This window comes from Salvelinus namaycush, chromosome 31, assembly GCF_016432855.1.
Source record: "Salvelinus namaycush isolate Seneca chromosome 31, SaNama_1.0, whole genome shotgun sequence".
Classification (NCBI taxonomy): Eukaryota; Metazoa; Chordata; class Actinopteri; order Salmoniformes; family Salmonidae; genus Salvelinus; species Salvelinus namaycush.
This window is the reverse complement of record NC_052337.1, coordinates 28,123,950-28,151,936: the sequence shown is the minus strand read 5'-3', so window position 1 is coordinate 28,151,936 and position 27,987 is coordinate 28,123,950. Positions and strand designations below refer to the sequence as shown.

The 27,987-nt window shown below is 44.0% G+C and overlaps 1 protein-coding gene across 1 annotated transcript in view; it reads left to right on the top strand.

Annotated features, from left to right (window-relative positions):
* The window catches only part of LOC120026282 (endoglin-like), a 57,425-nt gene extending 31,554 nt beyond the window's left edge, over positions 1-25,871 (top strand). The window contains exons 4-14 of the mRNA XM_038971109.1: positions 8,591-8,710; positions 14,665-14,833; positions 14,974-15,157; positions 15,288-15,393; positions 15,633-15,834; positions 18,472-18,620; positions 19,069-19,299; positions 19,796-19,862; positions 24,388-24,495; positions 24,628-24,675; positions 24,953-25,871. Of these exons, the coding sequence (XP_038827037.1) occupies positions 8,591-8,710; positions 14,665-14,833; positions 14,974-15,157; positions 15,288-15,393; positions 15,633-15,834; positions 18,472-18,620; positions 19,069-19,299; positions 19,796-19,862; positions 24,388-24,495; positions 24,628-24,675; positions 24,953-25,077 (1,509 nt within the window). The 3' untranslated portion in view covers positions 25,078-25,871. The remainder of the gene's footprint in view (positions 1-8,590; positions 8,711-14,664; positions 14,834-14,973; positions 15,158-15,287; positions 15,394-15,632; positions 15,835-18,471; positions 18,621-19,068; positions 19,300-19,795; positions 19,863-24,387; positions 24,496-24,627; positions 24,676-24,952) is intronic.
* Positions 25,872-27,987: the final 2,116 nt, after the last annotated feature.

The following is a 27,987-nucleotide window of genomic DNA, read 5'->3' as shown; positions in this document are numbered from 1 at the left end:
CTGTCATATGGGAAGTGTGGCTGCCTGGCGGTCTGTGTATGGGTTCAATATGGCAGGGGGATGGAGGGAGAGAAGGGAGGAGAGAAGGCAGAAGGGGAGGGGCTTGTCCAGACCCCAATGATGTCACATTCTGGCACTGGACTTGGCTCACAGCCGAGACTGGACCGTCGGAGCCAGCTTTGGTTAGGGGAGAGAGACAAAGAATAACGGGAAGCTGTTATGCACCAGCAAAAGCCCTAGAGAAAAAAAAGTTTGAGGAGGAAAACAATTGTATCTTGAAAGCACAGGAACAAAAATAGCAAGGGCGAGCGACCAGGGACGGCAATGTGCATTGTTCCAACTTATAGAGTAAGCTGGAGATAGTGATGGAGAAAGTAAGAAGAAGAAATAAGGACAGTTCTTTTATAAAGACCTTTGAGTTTTGGTTAAATGTGAAAGTATTGTTATTTCCCAACTGATTTGCATGCGTAAATCCTTTCGACTCGTACAGTATATTAGTCACAGACACATCCTTGACTCTATTGACTCAAACTGAGTGAATAGTGAATCAGTTGTCCATACCAGACTGGTACACTGTCAGATAACAGGAAAAATGAGTCATACATTTACTGTATACTGTGTGATTTGCTAGAACACTCGTGGAATAACAATAGGATTCTCAACCCAAAACTATTTCCAACCAGGGTAACAACTCATCTAAGACCCTAATATGTTTCATTGAAAGGGAAGTGTAAAGTCTAGTTGTCAGCAAAGTACAAAGTCTAAACTATGGCCCCTTCACTTGTTGAGGACAATTTATATCATGAACGGCAGAAGAAGAAAACATGCATCTCTCAGCTGACTGGTTATTGAGTAATCCTGCTCCTTCGGGGTATTTCAGGAGGCATTCTCTGAGTTTCGATGATAAACATATACTGACACTACTTAAAAGACTAGGCAAGCGACGTACTTTAATGCTCTGTGCTGATAGACAGTGGCAAGGGACACGGATAATGTAATCAGTTAGACTGTTTGCCTGCAGCTCGTTCTGACTCCTTGTCTGTAATTCGCGCACACGAACACACACACTCCCCCACCATCCTTACACACACACACACACACACACACACACACACACACACACACACACACACACACACACACACACACACACACACACACACACACACACACACACACACACACACACACACACACACACGCACACACACACACACACACACAATCCTTGCAAACATACACAGCACTTAAGTATTCTCTTTGTTCACTAATCCACATGCCCCAGACTGCTCACCTCTGAAAATGTTCTTAAGTCTGCGAGAAAAATGAACTCCGGGACACAACAGGGATGCCTTTTATTTTGGACTTCCTGCCAATGGGCCCTGACAACTTCCATCCTGCGAGACTCATTAGACGAAGGCAGAGAGGAAGAGAAAGAGAGAGGCCCAACTCCGCTGAAAATTTGTCTCCCTCCAGCAGGTGGCGTTTTTTAAAATTGTTTTGCTCACCAAGCAAGGAGATTTTGTATGGAGTTTAATGAGTGTTGAATTTGGTCAACATAAAAATGAATGGCTTATTTGCTACGTGAGGTCTATTTGAGCAAATATAAGTTTCGTAATGCTTAGGTTTTAACGAGTGTACTGATATAAGTAGGACATGTGACTGACATCCCGGCAACTTTGAGAAAAAAGTATATCCATAATCTTTGACGAAGGTTTGTCTGTGGATTGGAGCCGATCACGGGTGTGTTCTGTGGAGATGACTGATAGAAAAGAGGAGTGATTCAATTAAGGTGGACAGAGGGGAGATGATATCAAACTGCCTATTGGGCACACTAAATGAGTGTGTGTGTACATGGACACAGCATCTGTTGCTCTCTTACATCCACAACACACTGGCCTGTAGACAGCAGCTATCGTGGTGTGTTGTCTGTCTGTTTGTGTGTGTGTTGAACATGGCCCTTGCAGAGGCCTTGTGTATTAGCCCTGCAGTAGGCCTCAGACAATACATTGGGGGTCTCCTCCCACCAGCGTCAAACATTAGGGGTCCAAATTTTCCACTTTGGCCCCTCGCCTCAGCTCAGCGTGGCCCTCTCAGAATGCACGCTGTCAACAGCAGGCAGCAGACGATCAATTTAATAAGAGCGAGCATAGACGGACAGAAAGACACCGTGTTCCTCAACCCCCTCGCACAGTACTCTCCATACAAAGGCCAGCAGCCAAGAGAATCCAGCTCCAAAACAAGCAAGAGTTTAGAGGCTTTAAGTCTGGATAAAAGTGGCTTTTTGTTAATGTTAATAGTTAATTCCCCAAAAGCTCCTCTTCAGAACTGTATTTTGGAGGTATTTAAGTACTGTCGTCCACTTCAGTATTTTAACAACAAAATTGATTAATTTAAGGTAATTCATTGGCAAGTTCAAAACAGAATATAAAAATCCTTTCTTCCTCTTTTTTTTTGCTCTTTGTAAACTTCACTATCTTACAACGCATTCTTGACTTACCAGGTATATATTGTAAGAACATATTTGACTTACCTAAAGCTGAAGCCCAACACTGTTCACCTGTTGTCCACTGTGGTATGAACTGTGAACTAGAATATGCTTCTCTGACCCTCTGTACATTTTGCTACCAGCCTGCTGAATCCTGATGCAGCCTAGTGGAGCTGTGCTTTGTGAGCTAAGCATGTGTCGGGGCCACTGCCACTCAGATAGAGGCTGTCTAATCTCCTCCAGGACCACTGAGGCAGATAGTGTACAGGAGGGCATTGATGCACATCCAGTCCTCTCTCTGTCAGGGCTGGAAGTCAACTGCAGGGGGCTGGCAAGGTGGACTGGTTGACTCTGCTGTCACTGGAGAGGGGAGAAGAGATTAGTGGAGAGGATATGGCTAAGCCTCTCACCTCTGTTCCTACTGGTATTCCAAGCCTCTCACCTCTGTTCCTACTGGTACTCCAAGCCTCTCACCTCTGTTCCTACTGGTACTCCAAGCCTCTCACCTCTGTTCCTACTGGTACTCCAAGCCTCTCACCTCTGTTCCTACTGGTACTCCAAGCCTCTCACCTTTGTTCCTACTGGTACTCCAAGCCTCTCACCTCCACTCCAAGAATGCAGAATGCCGATAAATGCCTTGGTGAGGAAAATGATGTCAGAAATGTAATCATGTAATATTAGGCATACCAGTGTATGCCCAGTGGGTATCTACTTGCTCATTGACAGTAGGACCTGCAGTAGGACCTACTGGACCTGCAGTTTTCTGCTAAGGTGCAACCTTTGGTAGGCTGATGGAAGGCTACTCAGAGCCATTGGACCAACACCATTGGACATGAAACAACAATACAAATGTAGATAAACAATTTTATTTTGCAGGTGCCTTTTCACTTTAAACACCAGTGGTGCAACTAGTGCTTTCTAACGCCAATGAACCAAAACAGTGGCGCGCAGGAGCGAATAAATACTTTGGAGTGATCAAAACCATTCATCTTGAGGCGACGGGGTGCAAATTATTATTATATAGCCTATTCAACCTCTCTTTCGTATCGTCTGAGATCCCTAAAGATTGGAAAGCTGCCACGGTCATCCCCCTCTTCAAAGGGGGTGACACTCTAGACCCAAACTGTTACAGACCTATATCTATCCTACCCTGCCTTTCTAAAGTCTTCGAAAACCAAGTTAACAAACAGATCACCAACCATTTCGAATCCCACCGTACCTTCTCCGCTATGCAATCTGGTTTCCGAGCTGGTCATGGGTGCACCTCAGCCACACTCAAGGTCCTAAACGATATCATAACTGCCATTGATAAAAGACAATACTGTGCAGCTGTATTCATCGACCTGGCCAAGGCTTTCGACTCTATCAATCACTGCATTCTTATCGGCAGACTCAACAGCCTTGGTTTCTCAAATGACTGCCTCGCCTGGTTCACCAACTACTTCTCAGATAGTTCAGTGTGTCAAATCGGAGGGCCTGTTGTCTGGACCTCTGGAAGTCTCTATGGGGGTGCCACAGGGTTCAATTATCGGGCCAACTCTTTTCTCTGTATACTTCAATGATGTCGCTCTTTCTGCAGGTGATTCTCTGATCCACCTCTACGCAGAGGACACCATTCTGTATACTTCTGGCCCTTCTTTGGACACTGTGTTAACAAACCTCCAGACGAGCTTCAATGCCATACAACACTCCTTCCGTGGCCTCCAACTGCTCTTTAATGCAAGCAAAACTAAATGCATGCTCTTCAACCGATCGCTGCCCGCACCCGCCCATCTAGCATCACTACACTGGACGGTTCCGACTTAGAATATCAAATCAAATGTATTTATATAGCCCTTCTTACATCAGCTGATATCTCAAAGTGCTGTACAGAAACCCAGCCTAAAACCCCAAACAGCAAGCAATGCAGGTGTAGAAGCACGGTGGCTAGGAAAAACTCCCTAGAAAGGCCAAAACCTAGGAAGAAACCTAGAGAGGAACCAGGCTATGAGGGGTGGCCAGTCCTCTTCTTGCTGTGCCGGGTGGAGATTATAACAGAACATGGCCAAGATGTTCAAATGTTCATAAATGACCAGCATGGTCAAATAATAATAATCACAGTAGTTGTCGAGGGTGCAACAAGTCAGCACCTTAGGAGTAAATGTCAGTTGGCCTTTCATAGCCAATCATTGAGAGTATCTCTACCGCTCCTGCTGTTTCTAGAGAGTTGAAAACAGCAGGTCTGGGACAGGTAGCACGTCCGGTGAACAGGTCAGTGTTCCATAGCCGCAGGCAGAACAGTGGACAACTACAAATACCTAGGTGTCTGGTTAGACTGTAAACTCTCCTTCCAGACTCACATTAAGCATCTCCAATCCAAAATGAAATCTAGAATCGACTTCCTATTTCACAACAAAGCATCCTTCACTCAAGCTGCCAAACATACCCTCATAAAACTGACTATCCTACCGATCCTTGACTTCGGCGATGTCATTTACGAAATAGCCTCCAACACTCTACTCAGCAAACTAGATGCAGTCTATCACAGTGCCCTCCGTTTTGTCACCAAAGCCCCATATACTACCCACCACTGCGACCTGTATGCTCTCGTTGGCTGGCCCTCGCTTCATATTCGTCGCCAAACCCACTGGCTCCAGGTCATCTAAGTCTTTTCTAGGTAAAGCCCCGCCTTATCTCAGCTCACTGGTCACCATATCAGCACCCACCCGTTACACACGCTCCAGCAGGTATATTTCACTGGTCACCCCCAAAGCCGACTCCTTCTTTGGCCGCCTTTCCTTCCAGTTCTCTGCTGCCAATGACTGGAAAGAATTGCAAAAATCACTGAAGCTGGAGACTTATATCTCCCTCACTAACTTTAAGCATCAGCTGTCAGAGCAGCTTACCGATCATTGCACCTGTACATAGCCCATCTGTAAATAGCCCACCAAACTACCTCATCCCCATATTGTTATTTATTTTTATTTTCCTGTGCACCCCAGTATCTCTACTTGCACATTCATCTTCTGCACATCTATCACTCTATCACTAAATTGTAATTATTTCACCACTATGGCCTATTTATTGTCTTACCTCCCTAATCTTACTACATTTGCACACACTGTATATAGACTTTTCTATTTTGTTATTGACTGTACGTTTGTTTATCCCATGTGTAACTCTGTGTTGTTTGTGTCGCACTGCTTTGCTCTATCTTTGCCAGGTCGTAGTTGTAAATTAGAACTTGTTCTCAACTGGCCTACCTGGTTAAATAAAGGTGAAATAAAAATAAAATAATAAATATAATATATAAAATGGACATATCTATTTTAATACAAAAACAAACGTTTGCACCTCTATTTTGAAATTGGGGATGCAGCAGCTCCATTTGCTCCATTGCTCAGGCGCCTGTGCTGGTACCCCAAGCCTCTCACCCCACCTCCTCCTGGTACCCCAAGCCTCTCACCCCACCTCCTCCTGGTACCCCAAGCCTCTCACCCACCTCCTCCTGGTACCCCAAGCCTCTCACCCCACCTCCTCCTGGTACCCCAAGCCTCTCAGCCCACCTCCTCCTGGTACCCCAAGCCTCTCAGCCCACCTCCTCCTGGTACCCCAAGCCTCTCACCCCACCTCCTCCTGGTACCCCAAGCCTCTCACCCCACCTCCTCCTGGTACCCCAAGCCTCTCAGCCCACCTCCTCCTGGTACCCCAAGCCTCTCAGCCCACCTCCTCCTGGTACCCCAAGCCTCTCAGCCCACCTTCTCCTGGTATCCCAAGCCTCTCAGCCCACCTCCTCCTGGTACCCCAAGCCTCTCACCCACCTCCTCCTGGTACCCCAAGCCTCTCACCCCACCTCCTCCTGGTACCCCAAGCCTCTCAGCCCACATCCTCCTGGTACCCCAAGCCTCTCAGTCCACCTCCTCCTGGTACCCCAAGCCTCTCACCCCACCTCATCCAGGTACCCCAAGCCTCTCACCCCACCTCCTCCTGGTACCCCAAGCCTCTCAGCCCACCTCCTCCTGGTACCGCAAGCCTCTCACTCCACCTCATCCAGGTACCCCAAGCCTCTCAGCCCACCTCCTCCTGGTACCCCAAGCCTCTCACCCCACCCCCTCCAGGTACCCCAAGCCTCTCACCCCACCTCCTCCTGGTACCCCAAGCCTCTCAGCCCACCTCCTCCTGGTACCCCAAGCCTCTCACTCCACCTCATCCAGGTACCCCAAGCCTCTCAGCCCACCTCCTCCTGGTACCCCAAGCCTCTCACCCCACCTCCTCCTGGTACCCCAAGCCTCTCAGCCCACCTCCTCCTGGTACCCCAAGCCTCTCACCCCACCCCCTCCAGGTACCCCAAGCCTCTCAGCCCACATCCTCCTGGTACCCCAAGCCTCTCACCCCACCCCCTCCTGGTACCCCAAGCCTCTCACCCCACCCCCCCCTGGTACCCCAAGCCTCTCACCCCACCTCCTCCTGGTACCCCAAGCCTCTCAGCCCACCTCCTCCTGGTACCCCAAGCCTCTCAGCCCACCTCCTCCTGGTACCCCAAGCCTCTCAGCCCACCCCCTCCAGGTACCCCAAGCCTCTCACCCCACCTCCTCCTGGTACCCCAAGCCTCTCAGCCCACCTCCTCCTGGTACCCCAAGCCTCTCAGCCCACCTCCTCCTGGTACCCCAAGCCTCTCACCCCACCTCCTCCTGGTACCCCAAGCCTCTCCCCCCACCTCCTCCTGGTACCCCAAGCCTCACAGCAGGAACTGGTGCTGGACTTGGATCACTGCTGTTGGATTGGATTAATGAGCTGGTCCTGCTAGTGTTGTGCTGGTTTGACTGTAGCGTTGGACAGGTTTTGCTGTAGCCTGTTACTCTGCTGTAGCTTGTTCCTCAGCCCTAGCCATTAAAACAGTCAGCCAACACCTGCCACTGGGGATGAATGTCATATTTCCACATTACACAGTGATTTATAGTAGCTAACTTTGCCATTACTAGAGAGACTACATGATGTCTTGTTTCTCATATCAGCTGACGCTATCAAATCACACAAATTACATCTACCATCAACGGAATCTTTCTCATCTTGTCTTCTCTGGAATTGAAGAAGTGAAGAAAGCGGTACATAATTTAGCATGCGAGTCGTCCTTGTACTTTTCACATGTACTGTCCTGATGTGATGCCTCTGGAAGGGAACAGAAATGGGAATCTCTCAATGACTTTCTGTGTGGGAGAGAAAACACAGTAGAAACCCTTGTGTTGAGCTGTCAGACAACATTCCAATCCCAAGCTCGGTCCTTTCAAAATAAATTAAGGTGTTGTGTTGGATTAAATTTGTGTCTCGAGAACAACATGTGTTACCCCACCATATGATCATTACATTGTAGTGTGGAGTCATTGTATTTTGAATGATGCCTCGCACTGACTCTGTGAAATGGAATAACACTGTTGAAGGGAAGTAGATTTTTTAACATGGAGGTTTGGAGTCCATATACGAGTGAGGGGAATACATTGGGAACCAGGTTTTGTGTGCTTGTGTGTGTGTGTCTGTGTGTAGTATATTCTAGTGAGTCAGAAAAACATGGTAGCATTCCAGTAAGCCTTATCTTATCTGTCATAGTACATTTTGATACCACTTATCAAGAGACAGTCATGAACAAAAATATTGCAAAGTGCCCCTTATGGAAGGTTTGTAGGGTTACCGAAATGAGAACAGATTAGGTCTCAGAATCCTACAGTAAACATTGCCCTCTGTTTCACCCACCCCAGTTTGACCCTGTCCGAAAGCGGCGGAGGACAAAACAAATGTTTATGCCGCTTTATTTAATTTCTTCCTGATCACAGCAAAGTTCCTGTGGGAATTTACACCACCACCACCAAGTCCCCTGGCAACCATACATGTTGTTTATGCTATAGCAACTGTACATATTATACATGCCACTGTTTTGAATGTACAGCCTTTGTTGATGTGGTGATGATATTGATGTGTACTGTACATTCAGATGGTGGAGGGGGTCAAATGTATTTTTCTGAAGCTAACAAACTCAAATTGTGAATTATGACATTAAAAAAAATAGTGTTACAGTCATCACCACATTTTTCCTGAAGTTTAACTTGCTTCTTCTGTCCTTCTCTCTAGGCTCCCAACATGTTTACACTGAATATGACCGCTGCCCAGCCAATGCACCTCATCATCACCACAGACTCAAAGCAGATCATATACACTGAGGCCCATGCTAACGCGGATGTCAGCTTTTACGTAAGTACCACCTCTGCTTATGTAAGTGTTGCCTTTTCCTACTTGTTTCCTTAGGGGTTTGCATCTGTTGGTATAACAGCATCACATTAAGTCAGTGTATGAAGAGTATCTATGCAAATTATTATTCCAGAAATATTACACTAGCTGGGAGGAAAGTAGGTGCTAACTTCAACGTCTTAGGCTATTAGACGTACACCTAAATGCCCAATAGCCTCTGTTGCAATAGAGAAGGATCTCGGGAGGTATGACTGCATTGAAACTGATAGCTGGCTAATGGGAGCTCGGCGAGGGCTGGAAGTCTTGCCTGGCATTTCTCCTGTTCCTGCCAGCTGAGCTGCTCTGCTCTGTTTAGCGCTAGTGTTTGGAGCCTGGAGGGGGGGGGGGGGGGGGGGGGGGGGTAGAGCCTCACTGCCAGGCCTCCCTACTTCCATCGTTAACCAGGAGAGAAATGCTTTCCTGCAGGGACAGATGGGCCAGCTGTATGACATGGAACCAGCCACAGCTGTGCAACCCCCGGGCCAGTTTGGAGAAGCAATTACCCTTGTTAGTTTAGTTTTGTGGTCCCTAAGGACCTGTGTGTATTTTATACATGTTTAACATCCTAAAAAGGGTCTCAGAGTGTGTTGGAGTAGGGAGCGATCAGAACAAGCTAATATCCACTGGGAACAAATGTTGTTTCAAAATAATTTGTCAATGTATTGGGACATGGAATCTATGTGGAAAATTCATTGGATTTGAAAAAAGTAATCAAGGTAAATTGTTGTTTTGAGGTGAAATGACAGGATTCTGTCACCATGGTAACACACTTTCAACATAGACAAACCTTGTGTAAAATATGTTGAATTTGTACCTTTGAAACAATGTCAGATCTTCAACGTTGCATCCACTATCATATAAAAACAATAAGATGGGCAGCACCTTCTACTGGAGTCTATCTACAACTATTCATTTGGTCTCTCATCCAAGGTTTTAGCTCAGCCGTCCTTAGCTTCGACCAAACATTGTCACTGACTCCTACCAATGTGCTATACGGAGAATGATTATTGATAGATCTCTTAATAACTATATATATTCACTGTTGCTATCAAAAGACATTCCAAAGGGTAGGTTTAACAGAACAAATTAAATGTGACCATACTTTATAAGTCATATGTCCTCAATGATGCTATTTAGGTCTATATAGCATTTGCAAAGTCAACAACAGCTATTGTTTCAATTTAATCCAGGGTTCAACAAATTAATAATCTGATATGTTGGATTCAAGTCTCCATCTCAACCAAAAATATAAGTTAAAGAATATGACTAAGTCAAATCAAACTTTAAATACACTTTAAATAATATATTCTTTAACTTCAATGTTTGGTTGAGATGTAGACGTGAATCCAACATATCAATTATTAATTTGTGGTCAAACTGGAATTAAAACCAGACTAAATATACATCTCATTCAAATGTTGATATATTGTTGCGTTGTCAACCAAACACAATTCAATAATACTTTTGTAGTATAGTAAATAGCCTGAAGCTGAGGCTATCTTAGAATCGAATGTAAGAGTATTTATTCAACCTTAAAATCAGTAACACATCCATGGCCACATTTTGAGGTTAGCCTACTGTAACTTTAAATGTCTTCTTATGTAATTATAGAAAGTGTGCATGTTCAAGATGATAGCATGCAAAGGTTGCAAGTCTGTGGAGATCTTCACAATTGCTGTAATAATCTGTGCAGAATCTCGAACAGCATTGACCACTTGCACTATGTACTTTTAATATAATCTCAACTGCAATCCAGGTCATCTGGTCATTAGATGATAACACATTCAATGATAACAGTGATAACACATTCAATTGTATAAATACAAAATATTGGACATTGTATACCCATTTGAAGTTTGTTGTTCTTTTAAATGGTTGAAAGCATAGTGATAACACATTGGGAATTCAACAACCTGTCATTTTGACTAGGTGAATAAATATCTCAACAACATATTACTCACATTTCCACGTTAATGTGACGTAGTGTGCCCAGTGGGTAGTCTCAGTCACACTGTGGATGTATAGTGTTATAGTGGAGACATTAACTTGAGTATTGTGTTGTTCAATCAACCCAGAAAGAGACGACTCCAGAAGAGAGATTGTGCATCTCAAAGGGTTTCGTCTTGTCAATAGAATTTTGGAAATGAAGCAGAAGGGAAAGTGTGCATCTCTAGGACTGATAGGATGTTTTGTTTGGAAGTTTGAGAAAATGATAGTGTTAGTGATTTGGGATCCCTGCCTGGGAATTTAACCAGCCCTTGTCTGCAGGCATACAGAACTCTTGCTTTTCATCACAATGAAAGCTGAGAGTTCAGACAAAGTCCACAGCACAGCACATCCTCCTCTTGAGCTCTGCTTCTCACACAAGGGGTAAAATAACTAACTTTATCTTTTATCTATTTCGACCCTCTAGTCTCTGTTTAAGTTGACCATACCAACTTCTCAATAACCTTCCACGATAAATAGGACTATTCAGTGTTTACAACACTGTCAGCAGTCTGTGGTATAGCCTTTAATGTCCTGCAGATAGGGGGAACATTGCACATGAAGAGGGGATGTTTTTGTGGGATGGAAGGACGGGATAGTGTGTAGCGGATCACTGGGGAGTGTTACCATTTTAAGGAAGAAGAAAACAGCATCTGGTGTGTGTCTGAGGAAGTGTGTCACGTAGCTGACAGATCTGCTGGGTACTTGCTTGTGTTCTATCCAGCTGTGACTGAAGCAGGGATAAGTCACCGCACACTCAGATGGGACTGAGTACATTTGCTTACATTCACAAAAATCCACCAACCTGTTGGTTCAACATCAAGGTTCAAGGTCTCTCAACCTCAATTGTCCCTCAAATCCTCACTGTTTTAGAAGTTGATGTTAGTTCCCCATCTAATATGGGGTAGTTTATCATTACACCAAGTGATAATACACAGTGGTCTCTCTCCCTACTATGTTACGTAAGAGTTAATGACCCCTCTGGAATTGTCATCCGAACGCCCTCGTGAAGACAGTTCAGGATGTGTCTTCGGAGCCAAAGGGACAGAGACAGACAGACGGATAGACAGGCGAGTGGCCTTGTCCCGAACCTAATCTCTGTTGGATGGGTGCCTGTTCTAAACAGCCCATCAGATAGCTCTCTCTGACAGAGACTTATATCCCCCCGACTCCAGGCTCATTCAGCCCCTCTGGATCAGGCAAAGGGAAGTCTAATCTGAAAAGTTTTTGGAAGCGCCACTCCTTGCTCGGACTTCTTCCTGTCATGCAATATATCCCCGGGCTGTGCCATGTCGAACTCTGACCCCAAGGAGACAAATTCCTGTCTATATTGTTCCTTCTCTCATTCATCGATCCCTCTCACTCTTTTTCTCTCTTCCTGACTTACTCCTTTCTCCGCCCCTCCTCCTCTCCCTCCATTGTGATGTGTTTTATTTTTTTGTCCTCGTAATTTCTTGTCTTTCTATTTCGATCCAATCTAAACCAAATATACACGCATGAGAAGGATCAATCAATCACACAGGTTTTCTTGGCTTTCAGCAGAGCCTTCTGGCTGTGTGGGGTCTGGCTGCAGCCAGCAGGCCTTCACTCACACACACACACACACACACACACACACACACACACACACACACACACACACACACACACACACACACACACACACACACACAAACACACACACACACACACACACACACACACACACACACACACACACACACACACACACACACACACACACACACACACACAGACCGCTAACATGAAGGTCCAGAAAGGAAACAATCAGTGGTCTTTTTTCCAGACCTCAGTTTTCAGCCTAACATCTAGATCACCAGGAAATACATGGACTTTGTTCCTCCAACTCCAAACACAAGGACTGCTGCTCTCTCCCCCTTCCCTGGCAAAACACTGAGCACATACCTCCTGTGAGTTTGTGCAATGCAGCATAGCTAATTGTGTTTGTTGTTGTTTTCATGATATCCATTATAATGAAATGAATTGTACTAACACAGCAGACCTATTTAAGTTCCCCCATTCCAGAACAAGATGTCCATCTGTGTGCTACAGTAGCTGGAATGCAACGGTAATAGCTATGAGAACATTGATTGGGGAGAGAATGAAGCCATTGTTGAGACAGGATCCAAAGGGAAATAGATATCTGCTGAATGCCATCCATCTGCTCTGTATAGTATATACATTGACTAGTCTAAACCTCTTGGACTAATGATCTAATGTTTTTTTTTATATGCTTTTAGAAGTATGGCTGTCTTTTACAGCTATGAGTTCCGAATGTCTTTTTTTAATTACAATTAAATTCTTGAATTTGAATTGAATTTGAATTGGCCACACCCCACAGGAAGTAGCATTTGAATTGAATGGGAATTAAAGGAAGTATAATTTAATTCAATGAAATTCAAATGGCTAATTTATCACTATACATATGTTTATTTTGACATATGGAGACCAATACTATCTAAAACATATGGATGGAACAGATTGTTTAAGACTCCTTCTCCTTACATGTATTTGAAAGAATTACAGTAGTCTGGAAATATTCTAAGATCCTTTTGTAGGTTTATAATAATTCATAATTCACTTACATCTTATAAAATATTCACAGAATGCAAAAAAAACTACAGAATGGAAGGGATCGACCTAATCTAATGAGAAAAATACAAAAAAAGACTGACAATAATATTTGAAATGGTATCTGTATTCTTTGCAGTAATAAGTGGAAGATGTTTTTGGTAAAAGATTTGTCAAAGGAATAAGACTTTCATGCTTAATGTCTCAGTTGAATTTCTTGGAATTGTTTTAAAATAAATTATACTTCTTTTCATTCAAATTCTGCTTCCTGTGGGGTGTGTCCAATTAAAATGTACATTTCAATGAATGGGTTGAATTGAATTAAGAAATTCCGAATTGATCCTAACCCTGGCACGACTCTTAGGTTACACTGAAACGTCACTTAACCGCCCCATTACAGTAGACCCCTACTTGAGTGATTCATCTACAATCCATCATTCCTCTAGCCTGGCGGGGGAACAGGGGAAGGTGTGCTGTGGTGTGTATGCGCTAGGCTGGATGTATATATGTATACCCGTATGGAGCCATATTCCAGCCGACTCCACTGACGCACAGAGTTAAAAAGGTCCCATTTCCCAGCCCCACTCAGGAAGCAAAGGAAAGACCTTGGCTCCAACTGGGTTGTGCAAACAGGCTCGTGGACACTTTACCATAATAAACATTCCTTTTCAAATGGCCCTGCTCTGCTCAGAAAATAAAGAGAGAGAGAGAAAAAGAGAGTGGGAAGGAGAGAGATCAATAGACAGACAGAAAGAGGGAGAGAGGGAGGAGGGTGAGGAAGAGGGGGGGGCATGCTTTAATGTGGCTGTTGTCAGACACATTTGGCAAATATGAGTTAGAATGGTTCTAAATAAGGCGCTGACATACCCGATGCTACGGTAACAATGAGCAGACAAACAGAGCTGTCTGGCCCTCCTAGAGGTAGTGTCTTAATGACTTAGGGCTGTATATAAAAAAGAATCCCTCCATGTATATAAAGGAAACAAAAAAAAATGTTAACAGACATATTCAATCATTTTCAATTGCCTTGTACATGTAGTGTATTTGTTTATAAACTACTGCCTAGGCACACACGTCTTCTCGAAGAAAACTGGAAAAATCTACTTGTGAGAATAACCTGAGAATAGTAGGAAATGAGTAGTTTGTACATTTTTATAGCAGCCTCCCTAATACTCTTCTATGATTTAGTTTGACCAGGGGTCAAAGAGCTACTGGGTATCATTATTGCAATACAGGTTCAATTGATTTGAACCTATAGAATCATAACTTGACATGCAATAATAGATAGATGGTCAAAGTCTTGAAATTAAATGTCTAATGTATTTTCCTTTACTCACCAGGTGGCAAATGACTCCAATATGCAATTCATGGGTACAGTGAACGTCCAGAAAAAAGCCTTTCCCACAGACAATGAAGCTATAGTGAGGTGGGCCGCCGAGAAGTTTGGTGGGGTGACGTCCTTCACCACCATCCAGAACCCAATGAGCATCGCTTCCACAGGGAGAGAGGGTGAGACAGATACATACAACGTACCTCAAACTTACACAATTCTCAAGTCCGTTTTTTGCTGAGTTTGTTAAGATAAACTGTGGCGGAAGATTGGCAGATAATGTAACACATCTGAATAATAAATATTAATGATTTTACAGGAACAAGACTCCTTCCAACTGGCTCCAACAACTGTACTCTTGAAAACGAATGGCATGCGCTCAAGCACTATCTGAAGTTAGAATCAAACATGCGTTTGCTCAAATCCTGTTCGAACCAGCTTCCCCACAGCCACACTGAGAAAGAACTGTACATCGTCAACATCCCTGAGGATGTCAGCATTCGGTACGACACCGAAGAGTCTCTTGGCTGAAAACATTAGCAACACATTCCATGAAAGTGGCATTATATAGGTGATTGTAATGTGTGTTGGTGCTCTTGAACTGTAAAGTAACATACTATTTTGTTCTTCCAGCCATGTCTCTGTGCACGTCATCAGTGAGAGGCAGATCAGTCTGTTCCTAAGAGGACCTCAGGGTACCATGTGGAGCATCCATGACCCAAAGCACACCAGCTTCAGTGTAAGCACTGGACAACATCTACTGCTGGCTAAATTGTAGTATCAATGTCTGAAACTGAATCACCAATGACTCAGATATGTTACCTGCATTTTTCTGGTGTTCATTTCATGCCCAGTTATGCATGCATAACTTGAATTATTCTCTGTGACTGACAAAGTTGTCCTATAGAAATGGAAAAATACTCTCTACTATATATGGTTCATTTGATCTCTCTTTCCCTCTCTCTCTTTCTCGCTCAGTCCAACAACGTGATCATGCTTGCTGCCACCAGCATGATGCATCAGATCCCTCCCACTATCAACATCTCCACAGACAGTGCTGATGCTGTACAGAAGAAGGCCTTGGACCATTTCAGAGCCAGTACCATCACCAGCTACTCTGAGATCCGAACCAATGGCACCATGATCACACTGGTCCTAGGGAATAAGGACCACACTTCAGGTAAGATACAGCTAGAGACACAGTGAGCATACAGTGCCTTGCAAAAGCATTCATCCACTTTGGCATTTTTCCTATTTTGTTGCATCACAACCTGTAATTTAAATCGATTTTTAGTTGGATTTCATGTAATGGACATACACAAAATCGTCCAAATTGGTGAAGTGAAATGAAAAAGGGCTTGTTTAAAAAAAACGGAAAAGGGGTGCGTGCATATGTACAGTATTCACCCCCTTTGCTATGAAGCCCCCTAAATAAGATCTGGTGCAACCAATTACCTTCAGAAGTCACATAATTAGTTAAATAAAGTCCACTTGTGTGCAATCTAAGTGTCACATGATCTGTCCCATGATGTCAGTGTGTACACCTGTTCTGAAAGGCCCCAGAGTCTGCAACACCACTAAGTAAGGGGCACTATCAAAGCAAGCGGCACCATGAAGACCAAGGCACTCTCCAAACAGGTCAGGGACAAAGTTGTGGAGAAGTACAGATCAGGGTTGGGTTATAAAAAATTATCAGAAACTTTGAACATCCCATGGAGCACCATTAAATTCATTATTTAAAAAATTGAAAGAATATGGCACTACAACAAACCTGCCAAGAGAGGACTGCCCACCAAAACTCACGGACCAGGCAAGGAGGGCATTAATCAGAGGCAACAAAGAGACCAAAGATAACCCTGAAGGAGCTGCAAAGCTCCATAGCAGAGATTTGAGTGTCTGTCCATGGGACCACTTTAAGCCGTACACTCCACAGAGCTGGGCTTTACAGAAGAGTGTCCAGAAAAAAGCCATTGCTTAAAGAAAAAAACAAGCAAACACTCGCCAAAAGGCATATGGGAGACTCCCAAACATATGGAAGAAGGTAAAATGTAGCTTTTTGGCCATCAAAGAAAACTCTATGTCTGGCGCAAACCCAACACCTCCCATCACCCCGAGAATACCATCCCCACAGTGAAGCATAGTGGTGGCAGCATCATGCTGTGGGGATGTTTTTCATCTGTAGGGACTAGGAAACTGGTCAGAATTGAAGGAATGATGGATGGCGCTAATGACAGGGAAATTCTTGATGGAAACCTGTTTCAGTCTTCCAGAGATTTGAGACTGGGAAAGAGGTTCACCTTCCAGCAGGACAATGACCCTACGCGTACACTCGAGTGGTTTAAGGGGAAACATTTAAATGTCTTGGAATGGTCTAGTCAAAGCTCAGACCTCAATCCAATTGAAAATCTGTGGTATGATTTAAAGATTGCTAGAGTGACCAGTTCTACAAGAACATAACTGCTCATATTGTTGTTTGGTATAATGGTGCAAAACTGCAATAAAAATATGCTTTAGTAAGCTCTCTCAGTAATTGGTAGCTAACAGTATGACATTGTTGCCAGCTAGCTCCTGTAGTAGACTAGCTCCTGTACTAGACTAGCTCTGTACTAGTCTGGCTCCTGTAGTAGACTAGCTCCTGTACTAGACTGGCTCCTGTACTAGACTAGCTCCTGTACTAGACTAGCTCCTGTACTAGACTAGCTCCTGTACTAGACTGGCTCCTGTACTAGACTAGCTCCTGTACTAGACTATCTCCTGTAGTAGACTAGCTCCTGTTCTAGACTAGCTCCTGTAGTAGACTAGCGCCTATACTAGATTAGCTCCTGTACTAGACTAGCTCCTGTAGTAGACTAGCTCCTGTAGTAGACTAGCTGCTGTACTAGACTAGCTCCTGTACTAGACTAGCTCCTGTACTAGACTGGCTCCTGTACTAGACTAGCTCCTGTACTAGACTATCTCCTGTAGTAGACTAGCTCCTGTTCTAGACTAGCTCCTGTAGTAGACTAGCGCCTATACTAGATTAGCTCCTGTACTAGACTAGCTCCTGTAGTAGACTAGCTCCTGTAGTAGACTAGCTGCTGTACTAGACTAGCTCCTGTAGTAGACTAGCTCTGTACTAGACTAGCTCTGTACTAGACTAGCTTCTGTAGTAGACTGGCTCCTGTACTAGACTAGCTCCTGTAGTAGACTAGCTCTGTACTAGACTAGCTCTGTACTAGACTAGCTCCTGTAGTAGACTGGCTCCTGTACTAGACTAGCTCTCTACTAGACTGGCTCCTGTACTAGACTAGCTCCTGCAGTAGACTAGCTTCTGTACTAGACTAGCTCCTGTAGTAGACTAGCTCTGTACTAGACTAGCTCTGTACTAGACTAGCTCCTGTAGTAGACTGGCTCCTGTACTAGACTAGCTCTGTACTAGACTGGCTCCTGTACTAGACTAGCTCCTGTACTAGACTGGCTCCTGTACTAGACTAGCTCCTGTACTAGACTGGCTCCTGTAGTAGACTAGCTCCTGTACTAGACTAGCTCTGTACTAGACTAGCTCCTGTATTAGACTAGCTCTGTACTAGACTAGACCTGTACTAGACTAGCTCTCTACTAGACTAGCCCTGTACTAGACTAGCTCCTGTACTAGACTGGCTCCTGTACTAGACTAGCCCTGTACTAGACTGGCTTGCTTAGCCAACATTATTATTATTTAGGGTTAGGGTGTTTATTAACTAATCAGTTCAAATAATCTATATGGTGCACCAATCCTGTAGTATCCTGTACAAATGGATTCTTACTGTCGGGTGATTTTTGTGTCTTTCTGTCTCAGTCAAAGAGGCTGCACCAACCGAGACAACCCCATCGCCCCCTAGCCCCCCTCAGATGCCTCTGCTCATGCAACTGTACACCTCTCCAGACTATCGCTCCCCTCTGGACCCCAACACCAAGGTGCAGAGCGACAAGAGGATCTACGCAGAGGTGAGAGCCCTTTTATTTATTTCACTCTAGCACCCTCCCGCTCTCAGTAATCCACTCCCAGTTCCTCCGCCGTGCCCACATTCTCACCCCCTAAGCCCTGCACATCTTCACAACTGCACGACTCCTAACACAGAGAGCAAACATCTCTTCCATAGTATGGCAAGCTAGACAGGTATTCATGTTTGAGACAGAACCTGTTAGAGAATAATTTTGATAGTATCGTACCATTTATGTACAGTATATAACAACATGCATGATAGAGCGTGACCATATACAGATATGGGAGCAAATACAACCACCAACAAATACATCCACCAGCAAATACATCCACCAACATCTTCCACCAGGCCTGCTCTACGCTACAAAACAACACCCATACTGTAGTGTATGCAAACATTTCCAGGACTCCAATCATTCCTATCCTCACTTACATCCCTCTCCTCTCCAGATCTCAGGGCGGACACTGGGGGAGATTGTCCTGACCATCAAGGTGATCAACTGCTCGGTGCGCTCCAAGGGCTCTTGCCCGGTGGTGAGGGACATGCCCTTCAGGCCAGAGGAATGCTCTTCCACCGTGTGCCCCAACAGTACCAGGGTTAGCTTCTCCTTAGAGCTGCTCCAAGACCTGGCCTCCACTAGCTGGGACCTGGAGTGCTCCGTCAAACTCTGCTTCAGCGAGGTATGTAGGTGGAGGAGATATGGGTGGCGGGGGGAAAGAGGGGTATTGCTTTATTGACTTATAGGACACAATATTTTGCTGTCATTTATTTTTGTATCTTTTCTTTAATAATAACAATGGTGGGCCGAAACATCCAAATAGATGTTTCCATTGAGCATTTATTCATTAAATCTTAAGTTTTTCTCTGACACATTTGTTTCAACATCATAACAGTAGCTATGCTTCTAGTACGTGTACTTTTAGAGTTAGACTGAATGTGAAATATCATAAGCAGAGTAGATTCTTAAAGTAATAGTGTGTGCCAGCATGTTTAACTAAACTATGTTAATTCTAAGCTGTAGATTAGTCAACAAACCAAATCTCCAGTGAACTTTCACTTCATCATCAAGGCATTTTTGGTGTTTCGAGTTTACTTTAGTAATTATTTGTATCTTTGCCAACAAAGTACACTTAATGATCGGTTTGTATCACTCTCTCTTTTGGTAATGTCTTGTAGAAATGTGGAGATGGAGGAAGAGTGAAGAGGAACTTGGAGGTCACCCAGACATACATCCCACCACCAAGTGAGTTCAGTTTTAACTGCAAAGTTTTAAAGCCTTCCAGCTCTGTTGTTGTACTGTAGTTTGTCCTTCTGGCAACCCCGTCCTTCATTTTTCTCTTATCAGTTTTGGCATCAGGTAACATTTACAGTACACATGATAATCCCATTGTTAGCCCTAAACAAGATTCATAAATTCATATTTGGGTGTATTTTAAAACACGACTCTTCTCTGTCGTTGAGATATCCCTAACTTCCCCTATGCTGCGCAATCGTTTTTCCTTAAAAAAATAAAGATTGTCAAATGAAATCACCAATAACACTGCTGTCAAATGCAACAGTAGGAGAGACACCGCATTGTCCTCCTCAACCCTCAAGAATTCCTCTATCGGAACATTCCATCATCCATTTCATTCTGGCCACAGCAGAGGCTGGCTGGCTTGTCTGTCCATCTCGGTTGTACTGCCTACCATCGAGCTCCACTCCAACGTTGGGCCCATCATCATGCCGATGATGAGGTCAGGATATACAGAGAGAGACAGGTCGTGGAGGGGATGTGAGGTGGGGCCTCCTCCTTAGGAAGGCCTGCAGCCTGACCTTGTGGCCACAATCAGCCAGTAATGACCCTCGGGGGGGATCCATTGTGTCCGAGGTCTGGCTGCTGGGCCGTCTGTCCAAACACGGGCCCCGGGGCTGGCGCTATTGTCAGAGACAGAGGCCCTGAACACAAAAGGGGGAAGGTGTTACTCTTCAAAGGGGAGGACAATCTCCGGGCAGATGAGTCAGGAACAAATATCGCATTCCTCAACCGCTGTAAGCCCAGAAGGGAAGCCCATAATTTTTTTGCAAAAAGGAAAAGAAAAGACGACAAACTTCAGGTTCATGTTTTGGATTACCACACAGCTCCCCAAATTTGGCCAACAACTTATTTTTTCGTGCAATTTCCTCACACAGTAGAAGAGGATACAGGTTGGATCATCAGCTGATGTTGGTGTTTTAGGCTGATGCTGCCAGGCCCTCACTGCTCATTTTTGTTATTGTGTCCCTGTTTTGTCAGCCAACCCATTATGGTCCCCATGTCAAGGAAAGGTCATGTGAGTGCGTGGAGGGACTCAGGGACTTGCTGTGATGGCAGATGAAAGGGAATCCGTGGCAAGGGATCAACGTTTTCTCCCATTAAACTTCAGGCAACTCCTCATTGACCTCAGCGCTACTTTCATCCATGCCTGCCCACACAGTGCACACACCAAACAACTGGAACCAACCAACTCTATGGGCTCTCTGAATTGGTCATGTAGTCAGTTCCACTCACTTCTTCTTCAGAATTCTGGCCAGAGAATTGGAGCTCAGTTGAGGCCGGCTGACTGCTGCTAGCTGCTGCTAGGGGCCTCGCCTGTTTTGATTGGCCAGGATATGGCTTCCCCTCGGCTGTCCTTCCTGTTTGGTAGCTGTCCCCCAGAGGACTCTTGGGAGTCGTAGTGTCGTAGTGCAGGCCTGCTGCTGTCCGTCCCCTCCACCCCACCTGCGACGCAGCTTCTACTTCCTGTCCCTGTTTGCTTTTCGGCCCATTCTGGAAAACAAATGTAAAAAATACTTTAAAACAGGCTTCTGTTTAGACATGGACTGGGACAGGGCCGTTGAGTCGGTAATGCTGGTAGTAGATAATTCCCCTCCTATAAAGATTACTTTAATCACTTACAATCTAATTCATGAGATTTAATCGAAGGATGTAGCCCACATTAGATTCATTATGATGGTACACGAGCATTTCATTATGTTGTGACAGCAGAGCAGTGATGTATTTTAATAGGGTGAGGGGATGAATTATCTTTATTATTCTTATAGATTAATCCATGGAAACCATCAATAGCAATATTAACAGGCAAGCGGTGCAGCCAAACAAACAGAATGCAGGCCCTCATCCTTCCTGCATCCTGTCTTTCCTGTCCTTCAAGAAAAGAGAGAGCCTAGTGTAGTGCTGGGCCTAGTGTAAAGCACAGGGGAGAATGACTGTCATTGAAGCCATGGAAGTTCAAGGCTGACCGCGGTACTGCAGGCATTGTTAGAAAACAGGATCCCCCACTATAGTGAATGGAAAAATGGCAATCTGGTCAATCTTCTTGTAAATAAAATAGAAATTGGAGACAACCAATAATTGCTCAAATACACCAAATATATATCCGCAAATACACCAAATGTATGTCCGCACGCAGAAGAACGTAAGGATAATTGAGTTGCTAATGGCAGCCTGCAGTACCCCCGGTCGGCATTCAACTTGAGTTACTCAATGAGAGGGGCCAGCACTGAGCCAGCCTGCAAAGTCACTTCCTGGAGGGTCAGTGCTATTGGGGATCCTTGTGACATCCCTACCCTTCTAACTCTTACACTAACCTTAACTATAACTTAACCTTAACCCTTAACCATTTTAAAACTTCAATGGGTTAAGGACATCCCAAGGATACTGGATTGGAGTAGCTCAAACTGTACATGTTATGTGAACATTTAATTTGACTTAATTTGGCTTCAATTAGCTATTGAGTCTTTACATAGGAATGTATGGTGTCACGTGATTGATGGCTTTGTCCATTCATATATTCAGTCATTGTTAAGACACAGGATGGCTCCTGCCCAGAGGACTGATGATTAGCTTCCTCCCAAATTCTCAGGATCCATGTTGGAGATTTCCATTAGGGAAGTAGCAGAAGCTGGGGAACTTGTGTGTGTGTGTCTTCGTGTGCATACATTTGTGCACGTATGCTCGCGTGCTTGGATGCACACGTGTTTTTGTGTGTGTGTGTGTGTGTGTGTGTGTGTGTGTGTGTGTGTGTGTGTGTGTGTGTGTGTGTGTGTGTGTGTGTGTGTGTGTGTGTCAGAGGCCTGTGTCAGTGCCAGAGCTAGCAGCACATGGCCAGAGCCTGTTTTCAGCAAAGCTGATTTGAGAGTTCCGTCGATGGAGAGCAATTTTGCCTCAGCCGTTGGCTTAATCCATGGAAACCATCAATAGCAATATTAACAGGCAAGCGGTGCAGCCAAACAAACAGAATGCAGGCCCTCATCCTTCCTGCATCCTGTCTTTCCTGTCCTTCAAGAAAAGAGAGAGCCTAGTGTAGTGCTGGGCCTAGTGTAAAGCACAGGGGAGAATGACTGTCATTGAAGCCATGGAAGTTCAAGGCTGACCGCGGTACTGCAGGCATTGTTAGAAAACAGGATCCCCCACTATAGTGAATGGAAAAATGGCAATCTGGTCAATCTTCTTGTAAATAAAATAGAAATTGGAGACAACCAATAATTGCTCAAATACACCAAATATATATCCGCAAATACACCAAATGTATGTCCGCACGCAGAAGAACGTAAGGATAATTGAGTTGCTAATGGCAGCCTGCAGTACCCCCGGTCGGCATTCAACTTGAGTTACTCAATGAGAGGGGCCAGCACTGAGCCAGCCTGCAAAGTCACTTCCTGGAGGGTCAGTGCTATTGGGGATCCTTGTGACATCCCTACCCTTCTAACTCTTACACTAACCTTAACTATAACTTAACCTTAACCCTTAACCATTTTAAAACTTCAATGGGTTAAGGACATCCCAAGGATACTGGATTGGAGTAGCTCAAACTGTACATGTTATGTGAACATTTAATTTGACTTAATTTGGCTTCAATTAGCTATTGAGTCTTTACATAGGAATGTATGGTGTCACGTGATTGATGGCTTTGTCCATTCATATATTCAGTCATTGTTAAGACACAGGATGGCTCCTGCCCAGAGGACTGATGATTAGCTTCCTCCCAAATTCTCAGGATCCATGTTGGAGATTTCCATTAGGGAAGTAGCAGAAGCTGGGGAACTTGTGTGTGTGTGTCTTCGTGTGCATACATTTGTGCACGTATGCTCGCGTGCTTGGATGCACACGTGTTTTTGTGTGTGTGTGTGTGTGTGTGTGTGTGTGTGTGTGTGTGTGTGTGTGTGTGTGTGTGTGTGTGTGTGTGTGTGTGTGTGTGTGTGTGTGTGTGTGTGTGTGTGTGTGTGTGTGTGTGTGTGTGTGTGTGTGTGTCAGAGGCCTGTGTCAGTGCCAGAGCTAGCAGCACATGGCCAGAGCCTGTTTTCAGCAAAGCTGATTTGAGAGTTCCGTCGATGGAGAGCAATTTTGCCTCAGCCGTTGGCTTAAGAGTTGTTTTGTTTGCTCCTACGTCTGTAAATGCTGGAACAGCTTGTGTGGGACAATGCCACACACAGGCTGCCCAGGGGGCACTGCCAGGGCCAAGCAGTGTGACCACAAACTTAAATTCACATGATGAGAGAGCCAGAACTTCATCACAACAGTGATAACCATTTGTTTCCACAAACAGATTTGGCCTCAATTGTGCAATGTGCTTGAGACAAAGAAAAATTCATGAACTTGTAATGTTAACTGGTTGTGTGCTGGAAATGAGGATATCATAGGAGGAATAATCTCTCAGTGATTCCACTGATATCCATGGATATCCAACAATTCTACTAAACACCTCAATATGAGACATGCATTCATGTGTTTCTCCTGTGTGTTCTAGTGGCGTGTATTGACTTTGGTCTGTCAGCCGTGCTGGGCATCGCCTTTGGAGGCTTCCTGATCGGAGTTCTGCTCATCGGAGCTCTGTGGTTCATCAAGATCCGCACAGGTGAGTCGGAGTCCCACTATCTCTTTTGTGGTGTTACATTTACATACCATACAAAAGGGTTTTTCGAGGTCTATTTCCCTTTTCATTCAAACTTAATTTTAAAACAGTATTATTTTGTTTTATGGGATCTAGGATACCCCACCGGACTGGATGTAGGGTCGACTACTGCAAACCTCTCGAGTAAGATGCTAGTCACTGTTTCTGGTTGATGCCAGTCCCAGTTAAATGTATAGAGTTCTATTTTCCTTGAAGGGGGAATAGTAAAGTAGGCAAACCATGTGGATGAGGTAAACCTGTCTCCTCCTCCTTTTCTGATCTTTCTCATGATCACTATCCCTCAAACAACCAACCAACCAGTCAATCAGTCTTTATTATCCCAGAAGCAGTTGGTTTGCAAGCTGAAATTGAGTTTGACAAATTGGTTAACATAAATCAAAAAATTGTCCTTTCTCTCCAGGATGTCCTTGCTCTCTGACCAGCAAACGGCAACCTGTCTCCAACAACCCCTCCCCCTCTGAGAACAGTAGTGCCAATGCCAGCATTGGCAGCACTCAGAGCACGCCAACAAGCAGCATGGCATGACACCATCACCAACACCGTCTCCCCTCTCCGTCACACTGAGGGGGCTCCATGCTATTTGGTTGCTCTTTCACAATGCTTAAGAAAGCATTACCCCCCTCTCTTTAGTCACACCACATCACGCACCCTTCCTCACCAACCTGAGGGGGGGTTAGGTCGGGGAGGGACAGCTGTAGTCTAGTCCAGGCTCCTAACACCCTCCTCTCCGGCCTCCCAGCAAACGTTCCAGACCGGAAGTCAGAGAGGGTGGGGGAAAAAATGCCCTGGCTCCCAGCAACAGGAAAAACAAAGCATATCCCCAAGAACTAACAGGAAATTCACTGCATTCTTTTCAATGAATTGTGCCTCTCTGATGGCGGCACAATAAGAGTGAGTCAGGGGGGGAAAAAAGACAAAAGATTTACTTTAAAAACATTATTAGATAAACTTTTTTGGCTCTCAACATCCACAATTGTTGTGATAGGAAATGTCAAGGCCCCTTTTTCCAGGCAATTTAGAGATATATTCTGGACTGACATCCGTTCTTTGACGTTGACTGTAGTTTGCATTAAAATTTGTATTACTGTATATGGGTGGCTGGAAGACACCATGTCAGATTTAAAGATTTCAGACAGTAAAAAGCTAGAATATCCCATGTTCTCTTCCAACACCAAGGGGAATCTGTATTCATGGGATTTAGGAAAGATTGGGAAAAGGCTACCTCTTAATTTATGTAGATATCGGATTGTTAAGCATAAGCTTGACAATGGCTTCTTCTGGTGAGCTAGTGAGATAAATAAAAACAATTTTCTCTTTCATTCCATTTCACTTGAGTTACATCATATTGTTTTGCTCAGAGCCATCTCTTACATACAAGCAGAATTTATAACAAAACATTTCTTGCAAGTCAAATGTTTCACTATGTATACAAAAGTATGTGGACACCCTTTCAAATTAGTGGATTCGGCCATTTCAGCCACACCGTTGCTGACAGGTGTATACATTTGAGCACACAGCCATGCAATCTCCATAGACAAAAATTGGCAGTAGAATAAGTGCTGTTATTGTGAAGTGAAAACGTCTAGGATCAACAACGGCTCAGCCGCGAAGTAGTAGACCACACAAGCTCACAGAACGGGATCGCCGAGTGCTGAAGCGCGTAGCACGTTAAAATCGTCTGTCCTAGGTTGCAACACTCACACAGAATTCCAAACCTCCTCTGGAAGTAACGTCAGCACAATAACTGTTTGTCTGGAGCTTCATGAATAGTTTGTTGGGAGCTTCATGAAATGGCCGAGCAGCTGCACACAATCCTAAACTCACCATGCGCCATGTCAAGCGTCGGATGGAGTGTTGTAAAGATCGCCGCCATTGGACTCCGGAGCAGTGGATATGCTCAGTGGAAACGATCAATTGTCACACCGATTGCGAGCCAGGCCTAAATCGCCCAACATCAGTGTCCGACCTCACGAATGCTTTTGTGGCTGAATGGAAGTAAGTCCCTGCAGCAATGTTCCAGCATCTAGTGGAAAGCCTTCACAGAAGAGTGGATTATGTTATAGCAGCAAAGGGGGGACCAACTCCATATTAATGCCCATAAATTTGGAAGGAGATGTTAAACGAGCAGGTGTCCACATACTTTTGGTCATGTAGTGTACTTGAGCCTTAGCAAATGAGCTGGTTTTATAGTAATTAAAAAAATATATAATATTTATCTCAAATTGTATTATGTCTAGATACACATTTCACTTTTCGCAATGCAAACCAAAGTCAACACTAAAGCAAAAGTTGTTACCAAAGAAATTGCGCTACATTTTTAAAGATGAAGTTTGAAAATCAAAATGATTGAACTCAGGAAAAACTGAGGCATTATTGTAATTTAGGGTGAAATTATTTATGTCAAGTGCCAAGGAAAATGGAAATCAGATAGATTGAATCGTAAGTGCAAACCCGTTCTATGTGTAAGTGTACAAATGTAAATGTATTTTGATTGTATTGCCTTGTTTTTACCTCTTTGAAATTGCTCTCACAATACAAAGTAAAGCCTTGTGGTTATGACCTGCTGGGTATAAAGACATTCCCTTCAAACATTCCATTCAGCCGTATCTCCTAAAGAGACAGCAATACTGTACCATAAGTATACAGTATATCATTTAAAATGTTATTGTAATGATTGTACTAGTTATTTTATAGTTCAGTATGCCAATGTACAGCAACACAGAGTCTAATCTATATTTGTTAAGCAGTTAATAATTCATTCGTAATTAATTTGTTTTGATACCATCACCAAAAGCAGCGATCTTAAAACCAAGTGAGCTTCCTCAACCCAACACTGTGTTTTTAATGCCCCAACGTCTTTTTTACATTTTATTTTTAAAATTATGTAGCTAGTAATGCGTTGTGTGTGTGTTTCTGTGCATATGCACGAGTGAGTGCATGCATGCAAGTGTGCATATGTGTGTGTGTGTTTGTGCATACAAGCATGTGTGTGTGTGTGAATGTACTCTAAGATGTGTACACTCAGAGGAAAACATTAGAAATTGCCACTTGAGTATTTGTGTAATATGAGGAGTTAATTCTATATGTAATGTCAATGCAGTTTATTTTGTAGGAGAGTTGTTTCTTATATTCTTATTTTATAAATTCCATAGCTTCTGTGTTATTCTCCATATGTTCCAAAGAACTAGGACTATTCCCTATTACTAAATGCAGTTTTTTAAACTTGTATTCATTTGTAACCAGATGGCCATTGATTTATACTTTCTATATTCCAGTTTAAATTGTATGATTTGTTTTGTTATTAATTTCTATAAACATCATTAAAACTACCATCAAGTCGCTAAAGCCAAACTCCAGAGCCCACATTACTGGTGTTATGTAAACAGTTATTGTTGCTCTAACTTATTCCGTTCAACTTTACCCTCACCCTAAGCC